Source organism: Sus scrofa, chromosome 18 (assembly GCF_000003025.6).
Source record: "Sus scrofa isolate TJ Tabasco breed Duroc chromosome 18, Sscrofa11.1, whole genome shotgun sequence".
In the NCBI taxonomy this organism is placed as follows: Eukaryota; Metazoa; Chordata; class Mammalia; order Artiodactyla; family Suidae; genus Sus; species Sus scrofa.
In genome coordinates, this window is record NC_010460.4 from 55887978 (window position 1) to 55907185 (window position 19208).

Sequence of the window (19208 nt, forward strand, 5' to 3'; positions counted from 1 at the left end):
CTGCACCAACCCACCTGTGGAGAAGGATGCACCAGGCACCCTGAGTGTTTTGACCTGTGAGATAGGACCTGGGAAATAAGTGCCATGAAAAATACCTGGGGCCTATGTATGTATCTGTATTTCTATGTTTTGTGTCAAATGTCCTTAAAATAATCTATAAATGCCATGTCTTCTCAATAAAAACAGCCATGCTTTTGGGAAGTGGGGGGAGACGATGGGATGGGTGCTAGATTAGATCTGCTGAATCTGAAGTTCTCAGGGAAAATCAACATGTAAGAAATAACCAGGAAATTTCTGAAAAAGAGTATTGACAGGGACACTAGCCCACCCAGGTTTTTTAAAATATTATGGAATCATAATATGAAAGGCTACAGAAATGAAAGCGATGGTGCCAACACATGAATAAACACAAATCAATGGAAGAAGAGTCCGGAAAGAAAACCAAGTTGACAAATATGGCACCCCAAATCCATGAGGAAGAGATAAATAAAGGCAATGAACAGTGCTGGGACCTCTCCCAGCAGCAACAAAGTAAATGCCAGATGGGTCAGAGATTTAACAAATGCAAACTATACATGTACCAGAAAACAGGGGGATTTGTAAAAATTATCTTGTAATGGGGGAGGTCTAACTAAGAGGGTGATAAAAATAAATCCAGCAGTGATGAAAACAAAGTTTGATAAAAGGCAAAAAGAAAGAAGATTAAGTGACAAACAGGATAAACAATTTGCAACTCATGACACAGACAGGAAAATGACAAAGGAGACAAGCAGGTAATTCAAAAAAGAAGCGCTAGAAATGACTTGCAGGAGTTCCCTGGCGGCACAGTGGGTTAAGGATCCAGCATTGTCGCTGGTGTGGGTCGGTTTGCTGCTGTGACCGGGGTTTAATCCCTGGTCCAGGAACTTTCCACATGCCATGAGCGCGGCCAGATTAAAAAAAAAGAAAAAAAAGAAAATGACTTTTGAGCACAGATCAAAACTGATAATAGACGAGAGTAGCCACGTCTGTTAGTAGCCATAGTCAATATCCCAGCATTTTCCCTAGGAGACACCCCGGATGGTTGTCATGAAATGCTGGGTGAACCTTCAAGGCGGTTAAAGACTCCGACACGTGGCGCAGCGGTTAACGAATCCGACTAGGAACCATGAGGTTGCGGGTTCGACCCCTGCACTTGCTCAGTGGGTTAACGATCCGGAGTTGCCGTGAGCTGTGATGTAGGTTGCAGACGCGGCTCGGATCCCGCGTTGCTGTGGCTCTGGCGTAGGCCGGTGGCTACAGCTCCGATTCAACTCCTAGCCTGGGAACCTCCATATGCCGCGGGAGCGGCCCAAGAAATGGCAACAACAACAACAACAACAAAAAAGACAAAAAGACAAAAAAAAAAAAGACTCCGACACATGGATCATTATCGTTACTGTGGTCCCTTCCATCCGCATGCGCGCACTAGTCCCAGGTGCACTCGGGCCAAGTCCCGCGGCACAGAGAGCCCAGGGTGGAAGAGGCGTTGGGGAGCGACCAGCGGAGGAGGAAGGTTAAACTAGCTCACCGTAGGCCCACAGCCCCTACGATTCTCCCCAAGCCAAACCGCTAAGCCGACACTATTAAAACTAGTGCGAAAGCATCTCGCGCGAACTGAGAGAGGCGCGCAGCTTCCGGGGGAGGAGGCCACGTGACACCGCCTCTTCCGGCCGCGGACGCCTGCGCACTGGGTGCTGCCCGCCGGCTAGAGAAACATACCAACCGCTGGACGGAGGGGGACGCGGCGCCTCGTCGGGCTGTCGCTCCCGGAAGGACCCCTTGCGCCCCGGAACTTGGACTGCTCTCCGCCCAGGCTCTGTGGGGCCCTTGGTGCCTCCTGGTAGGTCCCGCTGAGGTGCGGGGGTGGGAGCGGGCGGCAGGAGGCGGCTCCTTCCTACCCGCCACCGAGGCGCGGTCGGCTGCGGTGGGAGCCTTGAGGTCTCCCCGGCTCGAAGTAAGCCGGGGTGGGGCGTTGTGGTTTCACTTCACAGACCTGGCCCGGGAGGGTGGCGGGCGGCGGAGGCGGCTTGCCCTGAGCTGTCCAGGTGTTCCCCCTCCTAGCCTAGAGCCCCGCGCCTGAAACCACAGGTGAGGCCAGAACCTGCTGGACAGCGATTCATACCCATCACTCTGTGGCAAGAACTACCCTCAGACACTGTTAATATGCGTGCATTAACTCCCCTAATCCTCCTCAAGCCGGTGAGGTGGGTGCCGTTATCTCTGTTGTATAAACGGGAAAACCGAGACACTAGGGCACGATCACAGCTGGTGGGTAGCAGCCGGATTTAAACTCACATAGACTGGCTCCGGATTTCAGGCTCTCAGTCCATTATGGGGAGCACCTCGCAGAAAAGAGCGAAGGGTTCCGCTGGGGTGTAGTTTAAAATGTCTCATGTCACTTTTGCATAATGTGAAATCTAATGTTACCTGATTATTCAAAAACATCTCCCTTAGGATTTGCAAATATCCAAATTTGCATGTGTAGTGATTCTCTCTACTCCCTTCCTTCCACTCACTGCTGTCCTTGCATCCTTTTCCTCAGCACCTTCCTTCTCTCCATGGGGGCAGGGACAGGGGACTTGAGAAGCCCAGGTCTTGAGGGCCCATTAAGGACTTTGAAGTCCCCTGGGATCTGAGAGGTAGACAGACACTTCCCCCGCCTTCCCAGGGCTGAGAGACAAGGGGGCTGGTAGACCTGGGCAGAGTGAAAACTCCAGAGAAAGGTCTGGCATAGTTCTGGAATGCCCAGGGTGGGCTGAGCTCCGCATGGGGCCCTGGGGGTGAGGCAGGCCCAAGAGAACTAGAAAAGTGACCCCTTCGCTTCTGGACATGTGCTTGGGAAAAGGCCTGGCAGAAGTAGTTTGAAGGAAATCTAATCTGTGGAGCCACAGCAGTGCTGAGGGCCCCCCCCCCCCGTATCAGGCTCAGCCAGCAAGTTGCTGCCTCTCCTTGCTCCGCCTTGGGAATCTGTAGGCTCCTGGACGTAACTGCCTTGGGCCCACCCCCTGCCCACACTCAAGGACTTGCTTGCCACTGTGGCTGTTGTCCTCCTTTGCTTTATCAGAAAGAAAGAAAAAAAAGATTCTTCTTCTTTTCCAAGGATGAGCCCCCCCCCCCGCCTCGTGCCCTGGGTCCTCTCTCTAGGAAGCTCCTGCCATCAGTCCTCCCTCTCGGCCCACTGCACCTTTTCTCCGTGTTGAGACCGAGCCAAGCCTGTTCCCTCCTGTCCCACAGTGTGACCCTTTGCCATCACAGGTGTCCAAACCCCCTGCTTCTTGTCGCGTAGCTCCTGCTTCCATCTGCATCATCCGCTGAAGTAGGGTTGTCTGTCCTTCCTGATGAGCCTTCCCTTGGCTTCCCCAACATGGCCTGAGTCTTTCTGGGTCCCTGTCCTCTGCCTGTCAGCCATCCGTGGAGTCTGCCTGTCCTCTGTCCTCCCCACAGCAGCCGTGCTGTCTGGACACCACGCTCCACTCTCTTCTCCCTCAGGCGGGTGCCCTCAGTTTCTCTGGAAACGTTCACAGGGATCTATATCTTTAGCTCAGACTTCTGTCCCCTGCCTCTGTCTGTACCTGTCACACCTACTCCTGAAGATTTGTTCCAGAATAACCTCAAAATCGCTGTCTCTGAAACGAACATGCTAGGTGGGAGCCCGTCTGGAGCCCTTCTCCACGGCGCAGCCCCAGCACCATCTGCCTCCTGCACAGCTCTCCAGACTGCCCGGTCCCACGGCCTGGCTGGCTGTCCCTCCTCACCATCTACTGCCCAGGCTGTGTCTGCCTCGTGTGGCTCCACTGTGGCTCCAGGGGTGCAGCCCCAGTGTCTCTGCCTTGTCATTGTCCTCAAAGGTGTGTGTCATCTGTTAAAGAGATGTCACAAACAGTTTCTTACTAATAACCAAAGTCCTGGAGTTTGTGGCTGATTTTCTTGTTAAATTTTACATTTTAGATTCCAGTACATCCAGGGCTGACTCTGCACCGTGTCCACCTCGCTGTCATCCTGATGTGCATCAGTGAAGAGGAAGGGGGGACCTTACTGTGGGAGCCAGGAATTGCCCGAGATTCCAGGCATGCCTGGGGACCTTTCAGGAGCTAAGGTTCCTGAAGCAGCAGCCTGAGGTAAGGGGCCCTTATGACAGTCTAAACTCTGTGCCATAGACAAGATTTGCCTCCAGGTCTGCCTGAGGCCTGGCTCCATGGCACTTGCCCTGCTGGCCTTGCCCTGGTGCCAGCAGCCATTTCCAAGTTGTCTTACCCTAAGCCCTGTGTGCCAGCCAGGCAGTTACTGTCCTGTGTTTGTACCTTTAGGGCACAGTGATGGCTCGTGGTAGGTATTTGATGAATTTTTGTTATATGGTCAGTTGGATCAAGTGTCCCTGTAGGATGTGGACAGGCCGGTGGCACAAGGCTAGTTGGGGAGCAGAACAGGACTAGTGCCCTGGGATGAACTAGCGGTCCTCGGACAAAGGCTTTTGGTGCGACCCAGGTTGCAGCCTAACTCCCATGTGCTTTCTGTTCCTCTGCCCCGCCAGTGAGCAGATTGGACGGGCCTGGTTTCAGTTCTTGGGAGCCATGAAGCCTTGCACCAGCGCTGGTGCTCCGCTGTGCTGCTGACCTGCATGTGGCCACCCTGGGTTTCTGTTTCTTCAGTCAGAGTCAGAGCAGAGGTGAGTCCTTTGTGGTTTGAAGCCTAGAGCCCTTCCTCAGGCCAGGACAGTGTCTTGCACTTTGTTTGGTCCAGCCCCTCCTCCTGTGGGCCTCAGACACCCGGTTTGGTGGTGGCTGACTGGGCCACCGAGGGATGGGCCTGGGTGATTACCTCTTGGTTCTGCTGAGGCCGCTCTGGCTGGAAGGGGCTCCGCAGTGTCCGCCCGCCTTCCTAAGTCTCCCTTGAGCCTCCAGCTGGGCCTGCCACCAGTGGAGGCTGTCCTGCATCCCTGGTGACCCTTCCGATGTGTAATGTCACTCAGGGTCAGAACGCTCTGGTTTAAATCTCCTCATTTAAGCCATGTCTTGCTCTGGCCTGAGGGGACACGCGCTCCTTCCCCAGCTCCTTGGGAGCTGCCTGATCCTCTTCCAGTCTCTCTTGCCTCGGGAGACGTCCTCGCTCGCTGGGCTTTTCCTTCCCTCTCATTTCCTTCTTTCCGCATGTTTCTCTTCTGGATTTCTCTTGATTTCTTCATGTCTCTTATCTTTTGAGGGCCCTGAATTTGACTTCGTCTCCAGGAAAGTGAACAAGGGGAAGGAGTTGAGGGTTGTCCCTGGGTTTGGGTCTGAGCGTCTGGGTGAAGAGGCATCCCACTTACCTAGAACGAGGCGACTGTAGGCAGAGCAGGTGAGGAGAGGCTTGAGAGGGAGTTGGCAGCTGAGAGGGGCTGGCAGTGGTCAGCAGGTAAATGAGGCCCTGACCGTGGAGGGGATGGAGAGGGTGAGATGAGGCCTAGAAACCAGGTACCCAGGGGACACCAAGAAGGGGCAGGCAGAGGATGAGGGACCAGAACAGAGACTGAAGAGGAGTCACAGGTCACAGGAAAGCTGAGAAACATGCCCAGAGCCGCCAGCAACAGTGTTGCAGACGGAGGATGGGGGCAGGTGCTGCCAGTGTGCCGAGGCATGCCCCAGGGTCTCCATGGGCCTTGACAAGGGCAGAGCAGGGCAGTAGGGGCCGGGCCAGAGAGGAGTAGGCTTCGAAGGGAGGGGAATGCTGGGGGCTTGAGTCCCTGGCATCAGGCGCTGCTCCATCTGGTGGCTCTGACAGAGGCTTAGGAAGCCTCAGACTGCATCGCTCCCCAGTACTGAGTGACATGACCTCTTTAGGGGGCCCTGCAGGTGCCAAGCCAAGGAGCACGGGGCAGATGCCAGCCACCCCCACTCCCTGCTGGCCAGGCTGACAGCGCCTGGCCCCGCGGCTCTTCCAGGGGAGACCTTTTGGTGCGTCAGTCGTGTCCCTGCCCCCGGGTGCAGGGCGTGCTCTCGTTTTCCTTGTCCTGAGTGTATGTTTTTATTCCTGTCTGTGTCTGCTGCTAGCCTGGGGGCTGTGTGCATGCAGGGGCCTCGCCTGATTCATGCTGTATCGTCACACAGGAAAATTGCCGAGGGCCTGCTAGGTTCTGGATAAACATCAAGAGAAAAGAGAAACATCAGTTAGTGTGGAGCAAAGATGGGCACAGAAACCACTCGTGTGCAGAGGGCCGGGGCTTCCGGTCCAGGGCTACCCCACTGGGTCTGGAGGAGTGAACGCCAGGCTTCGGCACGGAGCTTGGGCCCTGGAGAGTTTTGTCCTGGGATTGATTTCCCACAGTCACTGCGCCTCACGTCCTCTGCTCTCCTCTTTCCTTTCTGGCCTCCCTTTCCCCTCCGAGATCCCCATGTCGGGCAGGCAGCTGGCTGAGAGCCGTTCTTTTCATCTTGCCTTACAGCCCGGGCCCGACTTCTCATTGTCCCAAGCTCCCAAGCATGTCAGAAGTAGAAAAAGTCAGAAAGACCCCCAAGAAACAGACACCCTCAGGATCTACAGGGCGAGAGGCCCCTGTGTGTGCTGACCCCTCCGTGACCAGAGCCAGGAGCCCGGCTGCTCCCCTGCCTTCTCCCAGCTCCAAGTTCAACACCAGAGCTACCAACACCCCCTGTGGACTTGGCTGGGGTGCTGCGGGGCACCTGCCAGAGACCGAGGTCAAACTTGAGTTTGCAGACGTAGGGGAACAGACTAGCAGTGGCTTCAGGAAGGCTGGACCCTCCATCTCCCAAAAGCGGAGGGGGAGGGACCTGTCCCTGCAGAGGAAGAGGCCCCGCCCCCTCCCTGGCAGCTCCTTGTGCCCCGCGCCTGACCAGGCTTTCCTGGGGGAGGAAGGGTCCCTGGGCCTGCATGTCCATGGTGAGAAGAGAGGAGCCTGCTCCCTGGAGAGGCCTGGTCTTGGCCCAGCTGCTGCCTGCGCACATTGCCACGCCCGCCGTGGGCAGAAAAAGGCAAAGAGACACTCTGGACGCCGTGGCCTTCAATCTGTGCCTGGGCAGGAGCCTCCTGTGCAGCCCGAGAAGAAGGGGTCCAAGCAGAAGGCCCGTGGACGGCGAGAGGTGGGGGAGCCGGCGGGAAGGAAGTCAAGGCACCCCGTGCTCAGCTCTGGCCAGGCCTCCTCTAAGCAGGTGCCGGGCGGGGCAGCCAGGCCGGGCGAGGCAGCCAGGCCAGACGGACCAGAGATGGGCCAGCTTGGTGAGAATGAGGTGGCCAGGCCGGCCGACATCCTCATAGCCCATCTGGCCAGAGAGGTGCATCACCTCAAGAAGTGGAAGAAGAGGCACTTGCTTCCTGGCGGGGGTGAGGAGTTGCCCCAGCCAAGCCTCCAGAAGCCACTGTGTATGAGAGCCATGCAGGCAGAGGCTGAGGGCTGGGCTCCCAGGCCATCCCCTGGCACCCTGGACGCCCTGGATCAGAGGCCCACGCCCGACACGAGGCACTTGTCTACCACCAACTGCAGGAACGTCTGCCCTGTCCCCTGCACCCTGTGTCACTCGAGCATCAAACAGGGCAAAGTCAAGGGGCAGCCCCAACCCTCAGGTCTGGTCTGTCACTTGGCAAAGAAGCACGGGCTGGAGGTGGGGAGGGAGACCACGGAGGCTGGCCCTGGGGAGGAGCAGGGAGGGTTGCCCACGAAGAAGCTGAAAGGCCTGCCCGCGGGGGCCGCCAGCCTTGCCCCCGGGGGGCTCCTCTCGCCACAGTGCCACCCGAATGCCTCACCCCTGGAAGATGGTGACAGGTGGGTGGCCCTGGGCGGGCCTGAGCCGCTGGTACAGGCTTGGCCTCCCCTGCCTGCTCCCACCAGAGGGAACCCTGTGTCCCCCCCCACAGCGGGCGGGGAGGACCGAGATGGCATATATGCCCCCAACCAACCCCGCGCACAGGCCTGGAACCGCAGCATTGCCGAGTTACTCTGCAGCCTGGCCCTGCCGCTCTCCTTTGTTTCGTCCCCACCTTTTAGAAGGTTCGTGGCCCGGATGGACCCTTGCTACCGCCTGCCGTCTCCAGCCTTCTTCTCCGACGAGGCCTTGCCTCTGCTCCATGAGGCGATGGGCGAGCAGGTGTGGCAGGAGATGCAGTGGGCCGAGGGCCGCCGGGTCCACCTCACTGTTTCCATGGCAGCCCGGGACACGGTGGTGGACTATGTGGCTGTCACTGCCCACTGGAGGGCGACGCAGCCAGGGAGCCCGAGGAAGCAGGCCGTGCTCTGGGTCCAAGGCCTGCCGCTGGACAGCACTGCAGAGGACAGGCAGCGGGAGCTGCGGGAGCAGCTCAGCCTGTGGCTTGGCCGTGGCTCCCTGCAACCAGGCTTCCTGGTGTCGGGGGGCTGCCCCAGTCTGGAGCAGGCGGTCCGGATGGAGGGCTACGCCCACATCCCTTGCTTTGCCCACTGCCTCAACTCCCTGGTGAGAAACTTCCTGTGTCACCATCATAGCATCCAGATCATCCTGGGCACTGCCAGGGCCATCTGCGGCCACTTCCAAGGCTCCGCAGAGGCCCGGCGGCTCCTCTCCCAGCTGCAGCAGCAGTGCGGTGTCCCGGCCCGCCAGCCCTTCGGGGAGCTCTCGGACCACTGGGTGTCTGCCTACCGCTTGATGGAGTGGCTGGTGGAGCAGCAGCGGCCGCTGCGGGAGTATGAGGAGAAGCACCAGCCGGGGAAGGCGGGAACAGCCCTGTCGGCCACCTTCTGGAGCCTGGCAGACAGCCTAGTCAAGCTCCTGCAGCCCTTCCAGATGGTGGTCCGCGAGGCGAGTGCTGCGCAGGCCACTCTGAGCCTGGTGCTGCCCCAGCTGCGCTACCTGCACATCTTCCTGGAGCAGCTTCGCGGGCACTTCGAGGGGCAGAGCGCCGGGGAGGTGGGCGCGGCTGTGCGGCTGGCTGAGGGCCTGGCCCTGCAGCTCGCCACAGACCTCCAGCTCACCGAGCTCTTCCACCGCGAGGAGCTGGTGCTGGCCACGCTCCTGGACCCCCGCTTCAAGGGGAGGATTGAGGCCATCCTGCCCGCGGGGGCTGACATTGACCACTGGAAGCAGGTTCTCGTGTGCAAGGTCAAGGAGATCATGGTGTCCGAGGACGCCACGCCGCCCTCCCCTTCCCTGCAGGGCCCCAGGGCTGGGCGCGCGGGCGCCACCTTGAGTGGCAGAAGGAGCAGGAGCCCTGGGACTGGCGGCAAGGGCCAGGAGGAGCCGGTGCGGAGGAGCAGTCCCTCTGGGTCCTTGCTGCTGGCCCAGAGGGAGAGGAGCTTGCTGGAGCAGCTGGAGAGTGCCGGGCTGCTGGCCTCTGAGAGCAGTGGTGCCTCCCTGTCCACAGAGAACCACCTGGCCAGCATCATCGTTAAGAAGTACCTGCGTGAGAACGAGACGGTGGGCGCCCAGGAGGACCCCCTGGCTTACTGGGCAAAGAGGCGGGCAGTCTGGCCAGCCCTGGCGAGACTGGCCACCATCTATCTGTCCTGCCCCGCCACGGGCGCCTTCTCTGCTAGCGTCTTTGCCTCCCTGGACAGCCCCGCCATCGTGGAGCACGGCGCCTCGCTCCCAGTGGAGACGGTCGAGCACCTTCTCTTCTTGAAGACCAACCTGGAGCACTTCCCCAGCTACACCCCACCACCCCTGGTCTTCCCCAGTGGAGACCTGGCTGAGGGGGAGCCGACCAGCGGGTGACGCCCAAGGGGCTGCCCGTGGGAGCCCGCAGCAGCTGGAAGGAGAGGGCAGAGGGTTGGCCAGAACCTTAAACCTGTTTGAAAAGAATGTTTCTTGGTTTCGGACAGGTGGCTGTTTTGTTTCCAGGGAGCTGTCACTTTGCATCTGCTCACCCCTTGATTTGTGGCCAGCGGTGTGTGTGTGGAAATGTTGGCTTTGTCAGTAGGTGGCTCTGAGTTGTGCCACTCAGTTTCCGGACCACAGTGCTCCTTTACAGCGCTGGTGGGCGGTGGGAGCCCCCAGTGGCCAAGTAGTAAGGATTCTGCTATGGGAGGGTTTGGTCCCTGGCCTGGGGGCTTCGGCGTGCTGCGGGCATTGCCAAAAAAATACGTGTCTTGGGGGATGTAAGGGGCCCTGCACACCTCACTTGCAGCATAACTGTGTGCGTCAGGGTGCAGGCCCTGCCCTCAGGGTCTGCTTCCTCAGAGAGCGACCAGGGGCCCCGGGGGCGGGGGGGCGGGGGTGCCACAGGGAACATCTTCAGCCACCTAGAGCCTGGCTGAGCCGAGGATGCTCCTCCTGGGAAAAGGAGGAGACCCCGAGGCAGGTAGCTGTTGTAAGATGGAGGTGCTGTGCGGACAGTGGCTTCAGGACCATTCCTCCCCGGGGACCCCAGAGTGCCCGAGGGTCCTCACGGCTGGGCTGCTGCTCCTCGGCCTGGGGTTGAGGTGGAGGGGCCTTCCCCTCCTCACACTGTCCTTCCCACCTGCAGGGTTCTCTAGACCCCTGGAGACCTGGGGCTTGCAGACGGCCTCAGGAAGCAGGCAGGGAGGGTACCCTGGTGGGCGGCTGCCCTGAGTTCCCTAGGGCCGTGTGCAGGGCCGGAGGGTCCTGGGCTGGGAGAAGGAGGGGCGAGCCCTCCTGAGGTGCTGGGTCACTGGGTCACGGGCTCGGGGAGGGAAGGTGGGCAGAGGCAGGGAGCAGCGCCGCCCAGCTTGCACCCTGGCCCTGGGGGTGAGCCTGGAGGCCTGTCCCCTCGCTTTGCCTGGGCCACTGTGACTAACTCATGGTAGGACATTGGGAAGTTACTGAGACTGTAAGGGAGCAGGAAAAAATTCTCCGTCTTCTTTTACTCAGGGTGAGTTTGCACCCCTGCCCTACCTGGCAGCCTGTGTTTTCAGTTTAGCAGTGTAACAGTGGCGTGAATAAAACTGTACAGATTGCCTTCCGTGGTTGGAGCAGCATGATTTGAAGTGAGGTCTGTAGCCTCCAGACGGCTCTGGGGGCACCTTCTCCCCGAGCCGTGGGAGGGGTGTGCGCACGGCTCTGGGGAGGGGCTGGACTGGGGCCACTCCTTGAGGTCCCCACTGTGTCAAGTGCATCGGGGCCCTGCCCTCTCTCCGCCTCCCTTCCTTAGGTTGTGAGTGCGGCTCCAATTTTAGGGAAAACCACCTGAGAGCATCTCTGAACCGGGGTGGCCTGTCCGCCCTCCTACCTGGGGAGCAGTAAGTAGGTCAGGTGGGGGCAGGGATGAGACGTGCCCTAGGGTGGTCCTGGGGCTCTGTATTCCTTGGCACCGCCATCCTTCGAGCTGTTCTCTCAGGAGAGGCACCGTGCCCTTACTGTTTGGCATCACTGGACTGGGGTGGGGTAGCATGTGAGGGCGGTGGGGCTGCGAAAGCAGGACACTAAGACACTGGACGGTCCCAAACTTGGGTGCTTGGGCTCTGGAGCAGTGGCTCTCAATCCAGGCACTTTGTTTTGGTTGTCACAGCTTGTGGGGTGGGGGGGTTGCTACCATCCTCTCCTGGTGGAGGAAGCAGATGCACAGAGCGGCCCTCATGGCAGAGACGCAGCCCAGCCCCAGGAGACTGTCTGCCTGAGGCTGCTCCCCTGGCCTTGGTGCCACCTGCTCTGGCTGACTCAGGGCCTGTCTGAGCATTTTCTGGCCCGTTTCCTACTTAGGTAAACTGAGACGCGGAAAGGCTGGCTCTGAGCAAGGGAGGAAGATGGGCCACCCTCCTGAGATTGGAATGCCGCTTGTTATCTCAGTCCCATGCTCACCCGTGTAGCCAAGTCCTTTTCAAGACATTTAGGCCAACAGCCTCTGTTTGCTCATTTCTGTAACAGACCTGGATGGCTCCAGGGTTTAGAGTGACCTTGACGTGGTAGAATGTGGATAAGCCATTTTCGTCACACGGGGCCTGCTGTCTGCTGCCGGCCTCCACACGAGCTGGGTTTGCACAGGTGTGTGGGCACCTCCCAAGTCGAGGTGAGGAGATTGGAGGTGAGCTGTGGCCGGGAGCAGAGCAGAGGTCACCTGTCCACGTGCACCCATGTGTTTGAGGCAGGAGCTCTGCCTCCGGCCGTGTGGCCAGGTTCCCAGCAGTTGTTCTGGTCTGCCCTCCCCCGTCTCCGTCACTTCTTGCCCTCAGCAGGGTCATTGTTTCTTGCTGGTGCTTTTATGGCCAGTTTCTCGTGCCCAGTGCCCATATGCCCCCCGCCCTGTGGGCCAGAGAGGTCAGCTAGATGCAGAGGTGACCGCATCCCTTCCTCTGCTGCTTACAGACCCCAGCAGCTGGTTTTGCAGGGAGTAGGGCAGGCTTCCTAGCACGTTCCACGCCTCTTGGAAGGAAACTGGTAGAAATGAAGGAGCTGGACTGCTGCTGACCAGGGGGGCCGGGTAATGACCTGGGACCCTCTTCTCAGATGGTAGCTGAGGGTCAGATGTGTTAGCAGCCTCCCCAACTCCCTAGTGGGGGGTGAGGGTTGGTTGGGGGGGGAGTTCTGGGTCTGGTTTCCTTGGAGGGGGAATGAGAAGTGTTGCTACGGAAACAGGCCGATTGCTGGGGCCCCAGGTTTTGTAAACAGCGGGAGTGAATGGCCCCTTGATTCTCTGCAGGCGTCACTCCGCCTGGCTTGCGCCTGGCCAGAGTCTGTGGGTTTGGGGAGCTGCCACTTGGAGCAGAGATCCCTGCTTGTTTTCCTCTCTGCCTAAACGCTGACCCCTCAGTGCTCGGCATCGCCACACCCCCTACCTGCCCCCCGGCCTCCTCTCTTGTGCTCCTGTCTTGCACTAGCACCCGGGTTTCTGCCGTCCCACAGCTACTAGTGACTTGAAAGTCCCCTCCCTCCCCTGCCTTTCTGGAGCCACGATAAGTGCCACCCTGCTCCTCCCCCAGGATGCCTCCCTTGACCACTCGGCCTACCTTCCCCAGCCTCCCTTTGCCTGCTTGGGAAATGACGTCATGTTTGTGATTGGAGCCACGGATGCGGTTCTGTGGATGCCAAAGCCACGGATGCGGTTCTGTGGATGCCAAAGTGAAGAGGGTTTGGGTGGCCAGGGCTTGGGGTCGGGCCTGGCAGTGCTGCCACTTACTCCCTGGGCCTCCACTCTCCCCTCCCTCAACCTCAGTTTCCTCATCTGGGACTGAAGGCTGAGCTACCACCAGAGGTTACGGGTTGGCCCATGGAACCCAGAAACCATTTTGAATTCATTGCTGGTATTAAAAGAGACTGAGTCAGGGACGTATCTGATGCATAAAGCAAGGCCAGGTGCTCTCATTTACACCAGCAAATGCATGGCTCTCCCAGGGAGGAACAGAAGGACTGGCAGTGATGGCCACCTGTTGTCTACTCAGAGATAACTTTAAGGGGTTAAAAGAAACACCTCAGGAGTTCCTGTCATGGCGCAGCGGAAATGAATCCGACTAGGAACCATGAGGCTGCGGGTTCGATCCCCGGCCTTGCTCAGCGGGTTAAGGATCCAGCGTTGTCCTGAACTGTGGTGTAGGCCACAGAGATGTGGCTCAGATCCTGCGTTGCTGTGGCTGTGGTGTATGCCAGCAGCTGCAGCCCCCATTAGACCCCTAGCCTGGGAACTTCCATGTGCCATGGATAAGGCCCTAGAAAGACAAAAGACAAAAAAAAAAAAAAAAAAAAAGAAAAGAAAAGAAAACACTTCAGAATGACAATGGATAATCACCAGCAGCTACTGAGAAAGGAAAGTAAAGAGGTGTCCCTGGTGCAGAGAAGGAAAATGGGGAACTGGCGACACAGGGCCTGAGTGCCATCCCGTGTGACCCCAAGTCGGGCCCCCTCGGCCCACCCCCTCAGCGGGCTCTTGGACTTGAGTCCTCAGGTCCTGCCGGGCATCTAGGTTTCTGGCCATGGCGGTAGAGGCTGGGGGCTCCCAGAGGTGTTCGGAGGCCTGCTTACTGTTCGATTGTCTCTCCTTAGGGACCCACCAGCCTTCGAGGGGGGTGTTGGAAACAGGCGTTGGGCACGGGCCCAGGCAGAGTTGAGGGCCAACCCCTTGAGGCGAGCAGCCCGCTGACCGCCACCAGCACCCACAACCCTGTGACGGAACTGCCAGCCACCTGGCCCCCACGTCTCATGGAGCCTCGGGGCGAGAAGCCTGGAGAGGCCGACGGGGTGCGCGTCACGCCCCAACTGCTCAAGTCACGCTCGGGCGAGTTCGCCCTGGAGTCCATCCTGCTGCTGAAGCTGCGGGGCCTGGGGCTGGTGGACCTGGGCTGCCTGGGCGAGTGCCTGGGCCTCGAGTGGCTGGACCTGTCGGGCAACGCACTCACCCAGCTGGGCCCACTGGCCTCCCTGCGCCAGCTGACCGTGCTCAACGTCGCCAACAACCGGCTAACGGCTCTGGAGCCCCTGGCTGCCTGCGAGAACCTGCAGCGCCTCAACGCCGCGGGCAACCTGCTGGCTGGCCCCGGGCAGCTGCAGTGTCTGGCCGGCCTGCGGGGCCTCGAGTGCCTGCGGCTGCGGGACCCCTTGGCCCGGCTCAGCAACCCAATCTGCGCCAGCCCCTCCTACTGGGCCTCTGTCCGGGAGCTGCTGCCGGGCCTCAAGGTCATCGACGGCGAGCGTGTGAGCGGCCGAGGCAGTGACTTCTACCAGCTGTGCCGGGACCTGGACAGCTCCTTGCGTCCCAGCTCCAGCCCTGGGTCCCGAGCCCTGGAGGCCCAGCCCTGGGTGGAGCCAGGCTACTGGGAGTCCTGGCCACCACGCAGCAGCTCCATCCTGGAGGAGGCCTGCCGGCAGTTCCAGGACACACTGCAGGAATGCCAAGACCTGGACCGCCAGGCTAGCGACAGCCTAGCTCGGGCCGAGCAGGCGCTCAGCCCCGCAGGCACCACTGCGTCCTTTGTCTTTTGACTGCGCCCCCTGCCGTGGCCCGGGGCAGCCTGGCATGTGGCTGTGGGGTTGGCACATTGTGACCCCCCCCTCCCGCCCATGGGTCCCTTCCTGCCTCTGTGCTTGTTGTTATGGTTTCATCACGCTGGCCTCTGGCAAAGCAGGGGACTGTGCTCTTACGTCCCCGTCCCTAAGAGCAGCCCCCTCCGCTACTCCACCGCAAGGAAAAGTGCCCACCTCCGTCCACAGGCATCAGGGACACACCTCCTGGGAGGCCTGGAGCAGGTATCAGGGCCTCAGGCCCTCCTCAAGCAGCTGGCGCCATCCGAGGCTGTCCTGCCACCTACTCAGAGTGCCCGGGAAGAGGCCCCTTGCCTCCTGTGTCCACAGCTGCTGCCATTCCTGCCCCTGTGAGTCTGAGACCTGGTGGAAGGAAGTTGCTTCTTCCTAAGACGGGGATGGCCAGCCTTCCGGCAGAGCTCAGCGAGAAGGCCATGGTTTCCTGCCTTCCAGAGTCGCCCGTCCAAGTGATTGCTCTGCCCCACAGCCCGGCGGGGCCTTCACCATCCATCCCCCCTGCGCCGCTGATCCCTAGTAAACTCCTGATGTTAATTGCCTCGCTGCCTGTCATTTCACGTGGCCCTGCTTGGTCTTCCCAGGCGTGAGTCCCTGAAAGGAGGCCCCGGGTCCTTGCTCCTGCTGGCCTTTCCTGGGGAAGGAGGAGGGGCACGCGGCTTTGCGGGGGTGCTCCAAGGGAAGTATCCTGCCCCCCCCTGGGGCTTTGCTTTCTCCCAATGAGGCTGGAGCCTCCAGGCCTCTCCTCACACACAGGTCTCCTCCAGCTGAGCTGGGGAGGGAGGGACTGTGGGGGTGGGAGGAGAGAAGGCTTTCTCAGCAGAGCAGTTTTATTAGCTCAGTGATAATGGGGGTGGCCCTCCCTGGGCGCAGAGAGGGGAGGGCCAGGCGGCCTTCACTGGTGTCCTCCCGCAGCTTCCAGGAAGCCGGGTGAAGTTCTAGAGAGGGAAGAGAAACTAAGATTGAGTGTGAGGGGGCTGTTTGGGCCCCATCCCAGCCTTCCTTCCATCCCAGGCTCTCTCCTCCCTGCCTCCCGCAGCCTGGCTCCAACTCCTCTCCATCCCGGCCCCACACCCCACTCCGGCCTGCCATCCCTGCTCTGATCTCCCTGGCCACCTACCAGCAGGGCCTCAGCTGGGGGGCAAGGCTTTGAAGAAGGCAAATTGTCCTGGGAAGTAGTAGCTGTGGGGGTCCTCGCCGGCCCGCTCCACCCGGCTGCACTGAGCTTCCTGGCGCTCCTCGGGCTCCTGTGGGCACCAGCGCCCGCTCAGGCCGGCCCAGGGGGAGGCCTGGCAGCGTCCACTGCTCATCCGCATTCTCTAGGGAACGTCTGGGCCCTGCCCAGAGCTCCTCCTCGCCCCTCCCACCCTCATCCTCTTCTCTCCTGCTGCCTTTCACACCTCCACACCCCTGCACCCGGACCTCCCCTGCAGCCCCCCCCCAAGCCTCCCCCTCGCGCCTCTGCCAACTCTTACCCGTTGGACCTGAGTCTCTATGGGGCAGTGAACCATCCGGCCCAGGACTTTATCCTCAGAGTTCAGCTTGATGCAGGCTAGGCACTTCCGCTTTCTCTGGGGAGGGGGGCATGGGGCCAGGGAGGAAGGTGATGAAGGGAGGCCTATGGCCCCATGAGGGTGGAAGCTGGGGGCAGCCTACAGTGGGGTCACAGTCCATTGGCAGTTCTGCTGGTTCCAGGCACCAACCACCCTCCCACTGGGAAACTGCCGAAGTCAAACCATCTTGCGGTTTTCTAACTATCGAGATTGGGAGAGTGCACGAGTGTGTGGGGGTGTGTGTGTGTGTGTGTGTGTGTGTGTCCGTCCCAGGTGGGTTCTCCACACTGGACTTCCACCCGAGCCACTCTGCTGTCATCTGTTTGCATTTTCTTGTAAGATTTGATTTGAACACAAGGGTCCTGGTATAAAGGTCTGGAAACCACTAGTGTAACCCAGACCCCCCTTAACAGATAGAGGGGACTGAGGCCTCCAAAGAACCTGCAGAGCCCCAGGGCGGGTGCGGCAGAGCTGGGACAAGGACCCAGATGGCTGTGCTCCCAGCCCAGGGGTCGGCCTGTGGCAGTGATTTTGCTCCCAACGTGGCTGATGAATCAAGCCCTGGTATGAAGCAGCCCAGGCTGGACCATCTCTACTTGAAAACTCACAGGAAGGGAGGAATTCACCAGGGCTTCTTCCACCCGTGACCTGAAGCCTGAGAGAGGAACTTGGATGGAGGGAGGATCAGTCTGAAGAACGTGCGTCCTCAGAGAGAAGCCCAACCGTCCTCCTCTGGTCTGTCCAGGCCCGCAGCCCACCCGAAACCATCACGACCCTGGGCTCAGACCCAGGCCACCCCCTCTGAGGTCTTCAACCTCATTCTCGATGCATCTCCTACCCACCCCCAATTGCATACTCTCACGGAGCGCACACCCTGTCACACACGCTGGCCCTCACTCACCCCGTTGGGCTTGACCTTGCACTCAGCTTTCTTCCAGTCCCTCTTCCGGCAGCTGGTCTGCTGGAGCTTAAATTCCAGCCTCACAAAGGTCCCGGCCGGGAAGGGCTGCCGACAGACAGGAAGGCCAGCAGCCAGCTGAGCCAGCAGAGCACTTCCTGGATGTGACCTGTCCCACCTTGAAACAGCACATCCCAGGGGGTGGCTGAGGCCGTGGCCTTTCTCCGGAGAGCTGGGTGCTCACAGGGCCCAAGCACTTTTGCATTTGCTCCTGGGGAACATGCTGGACTCCCGTGCAGTGGTCCCGTCCCCCTCCCCTCCCTGGGGTGCCGCTCACCGTGTCCATGGCACTGTTCACACCAGTCTCCCGGAAGGCCCACTGCACGGGTGGGTGCTTGTGGAACTCCTCCAGGGCCACCTGCAGGCCACGGAGCTGGGCCGCTGTGAGCTCAGCCCTGCCCAAGCCCATGGTGCCCAGCCACAGGGCCAGCGGGAGCAGCAGCTGCCACATGGCTTCACCTTGATCACCCTGATCCTGCAAAGGGTTAGGGTTAGGGTTCAGCCAGCTTGGGGGGTCGGGGTGGGGCAGCTCCCTGGCCCTGCGGCTCAGGGGCCACGTCTGGCAGAGGCGGAGGGCAGGGAGTGTCCCTCTCCCATTCCCCTGGGATTCCCCTGCTCCTCCCACCCTCCCCCACTCTCCAGGTCCAGCTCAGCCCGGGTCTGGCGCAGTCCTGGGTCGGGGCTGAGTTGGCCTTCGGCCTCAGGCAAGAGCTTGAGAAGCTGCGCTGCTGCCCACTCCAGCTTGCCCCGCTTTGGGGGCCCATTTTCTCTCCCATCCTCTCTGATGCCCCTCTCCTGCTGGCTGTCCCCAAACTACTGGCTCCAAGGGGCCCGGGGCCCTGACCCTCACCCTCTCGCACCCCAACTGGGGGTGGAGGGGGGGCAGGGGCAAGCACCAAAGAGAGGCCAGGGAGGCTGAATATTTTTGGGAGGAGGCTGAATATTTTTGGGAGGACGTAAACACGTGGGAGGGGTCTAGAGCGGGTGGGAACAGGAGGACACTTAACCCTTCCTGGGCTAAAAGTGCCCCTTGCCATCAGCCCTACCTGCCCCCACCCCCGGAAATGGGGGGCTCGCCTTGGTCCCACCCTTGGCTTTCTTCTTCTTCTTCGGGCAGACCCTCCCTCCCCAGTCCTTTTTTTCTGGGGCCTTCCCCCCATCCCGCTCCCAGCCCCCCCAACCTGTGACTGGGGTCGCCTCAGGACTGGACGGTCCCGACGACGCTGCGGGGGAGAGTGGTCTTAGGACCAGAAAGCCAAAGGGGTGGAAACTGAGGCCCCCGCAGTGAAAAGCTCCCCGGGGCGTTGCCTGAAAGACAGGGCTCCAGACAAGTTGACAGATATCGCCCTTTGGAGCAGCGCCCTTTGCCCGCCCGTCCTGCCGTCCAGCCACTGCCGCTCCCCGCTCACCTCCGTTCCCGGGCCTCGGGGTCGCTCCTACACTGCCGCTTCCCGACCTCCCCAGGCCGACTCTTGGCCGGGCTGTCAGCCTCTTCCCGGTACCCCCTGCTCCCTCCCACGGCTCGGCCCCCATCTCCTCCCCCTCCCACCTCCTGGGCCCCCTCCAGCTCCCAGCGCAGCGGAGGCTCCTCCCCCCACCCCACCCCCGCCCCGCGCTGGGCCGGCCCTCCTGGGACTGCGCTCCCCAGGCCAGGCCCTCGGCCCAGCCTCTCCTTGGAGGGCTGCGGACTGCCCTGCCCCCAGGCCCTTCCTGGGCGGCCAGTCCCCAGCGTCCCCCAGACCCGCGTTTCGGGAGAGTCTTCCAGAAACACAGACTACCTCAAATCATATGGGA

The 19208-nt window shown here is 60.4% G+C and overlaps 3 protein-coding genes across 8 annotated transcripts; 2 read left to right on the forward strand and 1 right to left on the reverse strand.

Annotated features, from left to right (window-relative positions):
- Positions 1681–15444, forward strand: LRRC61 (leucine rich repeat containing 61). The gene is made up of 4 exons (XM_021079112.1): positions 1681–1861; positions 3970–4139; positions 4553–4687; positions 13914–15444. Exons 3-4 carry the CDS (start codon positions 4640–4642, stop codon positions 14847–14849), a joined length of 984 nt encoding a protein of 327 aa, XP_020934771.1. The 5' UTR covers positions 1681–1861; positions 3970–4139; positions 4553–4639; the 3' UTR covers positions 14850–15444.
- On the forward strand, positions 1683–10902 carry ZBED6CL (ZBED6 C-terminal like). Of its 3 annotated transcripts, none has more exons than XM_021079108.1 (4): positions 1683–1861; positions 3970–4139; positions 4553–4687; positions 6440–10902. In XM_021079108.1, the coding sequence occupies exon 4, from the start codon at positions 6477–6479 to the stop codon at positions 9693–9695; it is 3219 nt and encodes a 1072-aa protein (XP_020934767.1). In that variant the 5' UTR covers positions 1683–1861; positions 3970–4139; positions 4553–4687; positions 6440–6476; the 3' UTR covers positions 9696–10902. The 3 variants fall into 3 exon arrangements, with proteins under 3 accessions (XP_020934767.1, XP_020934770.1, XP_020934769.1); XM_021079111.1 differs by lacking the exon at positions 1683–1861 and adding an exon at positions 1901–1975; XM_021079110.1 differs by lacking the exon at positions 1683–1861 and adding an exon at positions 3691–3869.
- On the reverse strand, positions 15716–18999 carry RARRES2 (retinoic acid receptor responder 2). 4 transcript variants are annotated; one of them, XM_021078437.1, is made up of 6 exons: positions 18824–18999; positions 17692–17889; positions 17358–17462; positions 16379–16474; positions 16024–16150; positions 15716–15859 (listed from the first exon to the last, which is right to left on the reverse strand). In XM_021078437.1, exons 2-5 carry the CDS (start codon positions 17863–17865, stop codon positions 16034–16036), a joined length of 492 nt encoding a protein of 163 aa, XP_020934096.1. In that variant the 5' UTR covers positions 17866–17889; positions 18824–18999; the 3' UTR covers positions 15716–15859; positions 16024–16033. The 4 variants fall into 4 exon arrangements, with proteins under 4 accessions (XP_020934096.1, XP_020934095.1, XP_020934097.1 ...); XM_021078436.1 differs by having other exon boundaries at positions 15716–15841; positions 18824–18989; XM_021078438.1 differs by lacking the exon at positions 18824–18999 and adding an exon at positions 18596–18709 and having other exon boundaries at positions 15716–15841.